Source organism: Mytilus edulis, chromosome 6 (genome assembly GCF_963676685.1).
Source record: "Mytilus edulis chromosome 6, xbMytEdul2.2, whole genome shotgun sequence".
In the NCBI taxonomy this organism is placed as follows: domain Eukaryota; kingdom Metazoa; phylum Mollusca; class Bivalvia; order Mytilida; family Mytilidae; genus Mytilus; species Mytilus edulis.
Window position 1 is genome coordinate 75,259,659 of NC_092349.1, and position 9,417 is coordinate 75,269,075.

At 31.1% G+C, this 9,417-nt stretch overlaps 1 protein-coding gene across 1 annotated transcript in view; it reads left to right on the forward strand.

Annotated features, from left to right (window-relative positions):
• Positions 1-6,101, forward strand: part of LOC139528419 (stalled ribosome sensor GCN1-like) — a 94,354-nt gene extending 88,253 nt beyond the window's left edge. The window contains exons 48-51 of the mRNA XM_071324392.1: positions 51-196; positions 3,202-3,303; positions 4,145-4,357; positions 5,169-6,101. Coding sequence (XP_071180493.1) covers positions 51-196; positions 3,202-3,303; positions 4,145-4,357; positions 5,169-5,297 — 590 coding nt within the window. The 3' untranslated portion in view covers positions 5,298-6,101. The remainder of the gene's footprint in view (positions 1-50; positions 197-3,201; positions 3,304-4,144; positions 4,358-5,168) is intronic.
• The last annotated feature ends 3,316 nt before the right edge of the window (positions 6,102-9,417 follow it).

Sequence of the window (9,417 nt, forward strand, 5' to 3'; positions counted from 1 at the left end):
CCAGAATTCTAATGAGTGTACATGATTTTTTTGATTTTTTTTTCCTTTAGATTCTGATCCTAGTCAAGACTGGATGGTAAAACATGGTCAAGGAATAGCATTAGGTGTAGCTTTAAGGGAATCAGCTGATAAATTATGTAAACAGTTTGAAGATAGTATAACTAAAACAGTACTAGATTTAACAACATCTGATAGGGTAGGTACAAGAAATTTCAAATGGTCATAAGTTTCCTTACACGTCCTGATCTTCACAAGATATTTCTAAGTAACCTTCTTATCTCTTAGTGCAAAGGTTTTTACATACAAACTCAGTGGGGTGTAAATCTTTCTGTTTTAAATGGACCATAAACTTCATAAAGATAAAATATTTCTGTGAGTTCAGGAAAGTGGTTAGATGTCAGAGTAAAATGAACAAACAGCTTATCATTAAACAGTGTGATATCCAGTTACAATCATGTGTCTGACCTACAAAAATATAAGCAAATATCTTTGATTTTTAGCTCACCTGGCCCGAAGGGCCAAGTGAGCTTTTCCCATCACTTTGCGTCCGGCGTCCGTCGTCCGTCGTCCGGCGTCGTTAACTTTTACAAAAATCTTCTCCTCTGAAACTACTGCGCCAAATTGAACCAAACTTGGCCACAATCATCATTGGGGTATCTAGTTTAAAAAATGTAAGCGTGACCCGGTCAACCAACCAAGATGGCCGCCACGGCTAAAAATAGAACATAGGGGTAAAATGCAGTTTTTGGCTTATAACTCAAAAACCAAAGCATTTAGAGGAAATCTGACAAGGGGTAAATATGTTTATCAGGTCAAGATCTATCTGCCCTGAAATTTTCAGATGAATCGGTCAACCCGTTGTTGGGTTACTGCCCCTGAATTGGTCATTTTGAGGAAATTTTGCTGTTTTTGGTTATTATCTTGAATATTATTATAGATAGAGATAAATTGTAAACAGCAATAATATTCGGCAAAGTTAGATTTACAAATAAGTCAAATGACCGAAATGGTCAGTTGACCCCTTTAGGAGTTATTGCCCTTTATAGTCAATTTTTAACCATTTTTCATAAATATAAGTAATCTTTTACAAAAATCTTCTCCTCTGAAACTACTGGGCCAAATTAATCCAAACTTGGCCACAATCATCTTTGAGGTATCTAGTTTTAAAAATGTGTGGCGTGACCCGGTCAACCAACCAAGATGGCCGCCACGGCTAAAAATAGAACATAGGGGTAAAATGCAGTTTTTGGCTTATAACTCAAAAACCAAAACATTTAGAGGAAATCTGACATGAGTAAAAATGTTTATCAGGTCAAGATCTATCTGCCCTGAAATTTTCAGATGAATCGGTCAACCTGTTGTTGGGTTGCTGCCCCTGAATTGGTAATTTTGAGGAAATTTTGCTGTTTTTGGTTATTATCTTGAATATTATTATAGATAGAGATAAACTGTAAACAGCAATAATGTTCATCAAAGTAAGATTTACAAATAAGTCAACATGACCGAAATGGTCAGTTGACCCCTTTAGGAGTTATTGCCCTTTATAGTCAATTTTTAACCATTTTTCGTAAATCTTAGTTATCTTTTACAAAAATCTTCTCCTCTGAAACTAATGGGCCAAATTAATTCAAACTTGGCCACAATCATCTTTCAGGTACCTTGTTTGAAAAATGTGTCCGATGACCTGGCCATCCAACCAAGATGGCCACCACGGCTAAAAATAGAACAGGGGTAACATGTAGTTTTTTGCTTATAACTCTGAAACCCAAATCATTTAGAGGAAATCTGACAAGGAGTTAAATTGTTAATCAAGTCAATATATATCTGCCCTGAAATATTCAAATGAATTGGACAACCGGTTGTTGGGTTGCTGCCCTCCAATTGGTAATTTTTAAAGAAATTTTGCTGTTTTTGGTTATTATCTTGAATACTATTATAGATAGCGATAAACTGTAAACAGCGATAATGTTCATCAAAGTAAGATCTACAAATAAGTCCACATGACCTAAATGGTCAATTGACCCCTTAAGGAGTTATTGCCATTTATAGTCAATTTTTAACAATTTTCATTAATTTGGTAAATTTATGTAAATTTTTACCAAATATTTTTCTCTGTTACTAATGGGCAAAGTTCATTATAGATATAATTGTAAGAAGCAAGAATGTTCAGTAAAGTAAGAACTTCAAACACATCACCATCACCAAAATACAATTTTGTCATGAATCCATTTGTGTCCTTTGTTTAATATGCACATAGACCAAGGTGAGCGACACAGGCTCTTTAGAGCCTCTAGTTTTTTTAATCATTCCATGCATACTCAGGACAGTGATCATCATTTGTATGGGTCAATATTAAGATTATGTGCCTTAGGGGATATCAGGTGTTTCATTCTTAACATACTTTCCTGGCATGATGCAAAAAAAAATTTTGAAGTATCGTTCAAATATAAAAAAAAAACATTTAAGGCATGAAATTTGAGATTAGATCATCATATAATTGAGTGTCTTAAAATGTATTCACTAATTTCATTTAAAAAATATTTATATCCAGGGCAGATAACAAAATTGAGGTTGATAAGACAAATTGTGGTTTGTTTTATTTTTCTAGAAAATAATGTCTGTGACCCATATTTTTATTTGATATTTCAGAAGTGTTTATGAAAGCAATTCTTTCAAGGAAATTTAACCAACTATTGTTTATTGTTTCCTGAATAATAATAAAAGAAATTTTGCCTATAGAACCCATAAAGAAGAACTGTGATTTCATTAATTCAAATGTCTTTCAATGTGTTTGAACACTAAAACAAGGTTTGCGACCTGAGTTTTTACATTGAATTTGAAATTATATTGAACCCGAAGTCTTTTACAGAAGTTAAAGAAGAAAACGATTGTCAAACATTTGGACACCATGGCTACCTTAAAAATTAATTTGTCTTTTTATCATATCAAAGGTATTCATACCTGCTAACTTTTGATAAAATTAGGTAATCACGATTTGTCTCCTTTGGGAAAAGTTCAATATTGGGAACAAAAATATTTTTTCATAAAATTTTCACTGAATTGTGCTTTGGGGCTATTTTCATGATTCCAGACAAAAGGTCAAAATACTGCAGCACACAACTACAACATGAAAGTTGGCAGGTATGGAATTAGAAAATGATGATGCCATACACTGGTTTTAATTATTATTACATATTACAGATTCCTTTATGCCTCTGTGGATATAGATGTTTAGGATACCTTTTGATATACCAACAGTCCAAAGGTCAACTGAAAACAGAACTACTAACTAGTCTCATCAAGGTAATACAGTATAAGTAATGTAAACCAACGTATTTTCACGGATACTTTATTTCCAGTTTGTCCCTTTCTAGCAAATTTCACAGGGATTTTATTCAGCGATTCTCTAATTTAATTCATGTAGATATATATATATATAATGAAAAATCCAAGTTTAACATATTAGTGACAATTAAAATTAACGTATTATATAACTTCCACTTTCATTGTGTAATACAATTCACCCAAGTCAACAAAATCAGTCTTTACATTAGTATTACTAATTAACCTGTGAAACAAAAAAAAAGAATTTTAACATGTTACTCAGTCTATTGAAGGAACAGAAAAACAAAGGTTATGGAACAAGAACACCAACCCTAACATTGAATCTCTCACAAATTAGATTAACAAAATACAAATATATACAAATATTTTATTGGCACAAATACAATTACAATAATTGGCAATGGCCCATACAACTGGTATACAAATAGTAATAATGCATAGAATATCAATAGGCATATTTAGAACAATATCATCGAACGATATCAATATCATCAACAGTAAATGATTAAAAAAAAATATATCAATTACATAGTTGGTCAAACATATTAAGTATTGAAAATAATGACAATATTAATATGTAATATTATGAACAATGATTATTAGCAATTTTATAGAGTTTGTTCTGCTTTACGCAGGTTCAAACTGTCTGAGATGAAAGAGGAAGTTAATTTTAGGATTGTGTATGAATTATTATTTAATAAAAAGATTATATTATTTTCATGTTTTTAATAAAGAAGTTTATATTTAATTATATAATAACATATATGCTTTATAAAGTTAAAATTGTTATTTATTTTAGGGAATGAAAAATGATTCCAATGATGTAAAACAGTTAGTGACACAGATAATCCCTCACTTATCCAGTGGGGGAAATCTCACTGGTGATCACGTCAAACTGTTGATTCCACCATTAGTCATGGGGACTAAAGAAAAAAATACTGTTGTCAAAACTAACAGTGAAATTGCTGTAGTTGCTGTGCTCCATCTTAGAAAAGATGAAACAGTTTTAAAGGTAAATATATTACATAGTTATTCCTACTACATTACACATACTGTACATGTATATGATATAAGGTCCTAATTTTAGAAAATAATTAAATATAAACTTTCTTTATTAAAGGATTAGAAACTGCAGAATGATATTTACAAATATAATTTTTAATTTATATTTATATAAGGTTTAAATTCATTGTACCTTTTTATCTGCAATAAAGTATGGTCTTCAACATGGAGCCTTGGCTCACACCAAACAGCAAGCTTTACAGAACCCCAAAAGTGGCTAGTGTAAAACCATTCAAACTGAAAAACCAACAGTCTAATCTATATAAAATACGAGAAATGAGAAACACTTATGAACCACATCAACAAACGACAACCACTGAACATCAGGTTTCTGACTTAGGACAGGTGCAAAAAAAAATGCAACGGGTTTATCTGTTTTAATAGGTACCAATCTTCACCCTTACCCGAAACTATAGTGTAACATTAAAACATAGAAAGAAGCACTGTAAAATATAAAAACCTCTTTTTCCCTCTATATGATTAGTTTTGGATATTCCCAATTAAAAACTAGACTACTTGGTTTCTAGAAATTATTTAACACTTGACTGAATGTTTTTTTACTGTTTTAATGTAATCGTATGTATTTGACTAGTTTTATTAAGACATTATTTTACAGTCTCATAATTCTTAATAGAATGGTACTTGTATTTTATATTTGTATTTTGTCTGTATGTACTGTATGTTTATGTATTGAAAGAAGTGAGACTATAATAAAATATTGAATTGAATTGAATTGTAAAATGAATTAATTTTACTTTCAGAGTGTTTCTGGTAGCCTGGATGCAGGGATGAGAGAATCACTAAATGAACTGGTTTATAAATCTCTTGTTAAATTATGTAAACAACCAGAATCTGCGCTGGAATCTATCGACGACACAGTCCTCAAATAGAAGTGTGATTTACAGTTTAATTACTGACAATTTTATAAATTTGTGTGATTTGACAAATTGTTTATTTCTAACATATTTGTTTAAAGTTTATAATGAAAATTGAAGTTATATGAAATTATGCAGACCTTGGCCAAGCATTAGTTAATTCTGAATTAACAGAATTTGGGGAGAGTTCACTATGCATGCTTTAGAATCAAATCAACAAGATGTCATCTGGAGATAAAAGTCATTCTTTTTTCAGAATATGCATTAATAAATATTTCAGAATAAGTATACTTTATTCAGAGGTCTTCTAACTCAAATAAAACCTTAATACAATGTGTATCTTTTTCCAATTGTGTAAGACAGAGCTCTTTCATTACCAATGCAAATATGTGTATTGCCAAAAATTTTCTAGTGCTATCTGGGTATAAATAAAAAATGATAGCTTTTACAATGTTTGACTGTTAATCTACTGCTGACCTAAGCAACGGTCTTTAATAAAACAAATATGGAACTTTTAAACTTACTTATTGAAAAGATTGTGTACCCTACTTGAATAACAATGTAATGTTTGCCTAATTATAACACACTATAGGATCTCCCAAATCTATAGTTTAAAGTCAGTACTACCAGTAAAAGTGTAATAAAATGTTCTCGTGATTTGTTTACAAAGCTAATTGGAGAATACATTTATGACAGTCTTAAAGCCTCCTTACATTTAAATAGTGCTATATATACATTGTTAATATTGTTTAAGGTTTCTAAACAGACAGTAAATTACCAGAGTGTCAGTGTATTTATACAATAAAAATCATTTTACAAGTTAAGTTTTTTATGTTTGGATGTGTCAGTGTTCCATAGATAGTATTTTTGAGTCTTTGGAATTTATTTATTTTTACAGATATGATTTGAAAGGTTTGAAACATTTCTTTTTTCAATAAAGATCATGTATCGATGACATTTAAAAAAAATTAACATCTAGTTATTGAAATTTGGATGAAATCACAGAAGGTGGTTTTGGTGTCTTTGATAACAGTACTTTGTTGCTCTTTGAAAGTATAAAGGAGTAAGTTCGGAAAGGGCCATATTTGGCCCCAATTATAAAGTTCATAGTTATAAGACAATAATCTTTTTAAGTTGCCTTAAAGACATGTGAGAAAGTTAAACAGTACTATTTTTGTCAAATTTTAATTCTAACACGTTGATTTTTACTCCCAAAAAGGTCAAGATAAGGGATTTTGGTGAAATGTGATAAAATCAGCTGGATTTCAACCAAATCAAGGACCAGGAAACATAGAGCGCAGGCGTCGACAAACTTAATTTTCAAATGAGACATGTGAAATGTCTTCGCAAACACTATTTTAAAAGATCTTTGTTGTCGACGTATGCGCTCTATGTTTCCTGTCCAATAATCTATGGAAATTTAACCATTTTCATTGATTTTTTCGTGAAAAATCAATATGAGTACAACTTGTGACGTCATAATGAAACGCAGAAACGTAAAATTTTCAACAAAATGGCTTATTTCCTATCTAGTCATTGTATTAGCTATAATTTATTGTGATATTGGTCAATAAATCCGAATTTAAAATTTACGCTCAAAAAGGGGGCCATTTTAGGACCTTACCGAACATACTCCTTTGATGATTTAAACATAAAAATCTAAACAGTATTATAGGTTTTAAATATTAAAGTAATTTTGATTATTCTTGTATGTACAAAACCTTGTCTTACCATGAACTATTAATTCCAAAATATACTTTAAATGAAAGATTTCATATTACTAACAGGATGTTAAATACGCCATACATTGTACATTTTATTTTAATCAGTTGAATATTCATTAAACTGAATTTAATTTAAAACAATACGGAGTAACTGTTATATTTCTGCTTATTTATCATGGATGTAAATACATATATCTACAAATTAAACTATAATTTAAAAAGCAAGATGTTAGTGCCAGTAATTGAAGTAACTTTAACCATGGAGTTGATTTAATTTTATTAACCGGATTTTTGTGACAAAAATGTCGGTTATTGATTTAGGGATGTACGGCGGTCGGGCGGGCGGTCGGGCGGGCGGTCGGTCGGGCGGGCGGTCGGTCGGTCGGGCGGGCGGGCGGGAATCAAATGTTGTCCGTGCATTAACTCATGAACCGTTCAACCAAAGCTTTTAAAATTTTAATATGTTGTTACTGACAACTAAATGAAAGTCAAGTTCAATAATGCCGATTTTGACTTTTACCGTTCAGGAGTTATGGTTCTTGAAAGATTGAAAAATGGAGTTTACAGTCGTGTCCGTGCATTTACGCATGAACTGTTCTACCTAAGCTTCCCAGATTTTAATATGTTGTTACTGATGACAAAATGGAGGTCAAATTCAATAATGGCGATTTTGACTTTTACCGTTCAGGAGTTATGGTTCTTGAAAGATTGAAAAATGGAGTTTCCAGTCGTGTCCGTGCATTTACGCATGAACTGTTCTACCTAAGCTTTCCAAATTTTAATATGTTGTTACTGATGACAAAATGGAGGTCAAGTTCAATAATGACGATTTTGACTTTTACCGTTCAGGAGTTATGGTTCTTGAAAGATTGAAAAATGGTGTTTCCAGTCGTGTCCGTGCATTTTCTCATGAACCATTCAACCAAAGCTTTTGAAATTTTTATATGTTGTTACTGATGGCAAATTAAAAGTCAAGTTCAATTATGACGATTTTGACTTTTACTGTTCAGGAGTTATGGTTCTTGAAAGATTGTGAAATGGCGTTTCCATTCACGTTGTTGCATTTACTCATGAACCATTCAATCTAAGCTTTTCAAATTTTAAGATGTTGATACTGATGACAAAATGGAGGTCAAATTTGATATTGACGATTTTCACTTTCACCATTCATCAGTAATGGTTCTTGTGATATTGCCAGGACACAAATAAATATTAATAAATCCGGTTTGCTGTCGTTGTGACAGCCTCTTGTTTGTTATAAACATTACATAATAAGAAAGACCAAGTCAAAAATGTTTATTAAGATATGGGTTGTTAAACCAGTGAAACTAATAATTGACAATATTTCAGTATATAAATTTGGTGTTTGTTTTCAAAATTGACACTATACTTACACACTTCTCTTGATCATTCAAGTTTACTTTCTAAATAGTTTATTTGATATTGTTTTGAGTTATAATGTATCTATAAGAGAACATGATATGTTCTGTATTAAAGAAATTGATTTGAACTGTTTGTTATTTTACTCTATATATTTATCTGTTTGACAGAAACTACAATTGTTTTTCGGTGTGCACATCCGTCTGTCTTGCTTGCTTCAGGTTAAAGATTTTGTTTAAGAAAGAAAGTGTCGTTTTCAAATATTGTACAGTTATTCCTGAATTGGATGTTGAACCAATATTGACCAGATAAACTTTGATTCAGGTGACATATATAAGGAACAAATAAGGATCCCTTGGTGTACATGAATTAGATTTAAACAATAAGATAAACCTTGGTTAACCAGTAAATGTTTATCCTGCCACTCTGGAATTGGTAAACTGTTATTAATACACTCATAATCTAAATATTTAGGTAACTTCAAAGGAGTAGGTCCGGTAAGGACCGATTTTGACCTCAAATTTCAGGTTCATCTGACAAAAGATTTTGACCACTTTTTAAACACTTAATTGTCTATTTCATTTGAATCAATTAGTTTATGTGAAAGATTCTAACTGATTTAGTCAATAAAAACGATTCGATTCAAGCTCAAATATGAAAAATCTACCAAATATGCCGAAAAATGTCACTTTTCAGATGGTTTTTGTCAAAAATGAAATCCGTGTTCATCCTCAACCTTTATATATGTTATGTATTATCATAAAATACAACTTACATTTCAATATTAAGGATGAATACGAATGCGACCACTTTCGTATTACACGAAAACCGTCTAAAATTTAACTAAAATGCTGGAATTGTGAAGATTTCAGTAATTTAGCATGACTTAATGACCAGTGCTAGTACCTGATATATAAGCATTGTTTTGTCAAAAACAGCCCATATTTATGTAGCAGAAGCATTCTACTGTCCAATAAATAGCTAAAAGTTTACATTTTAACAATTTTGTAAAACTGCTATATTTTGGGGCC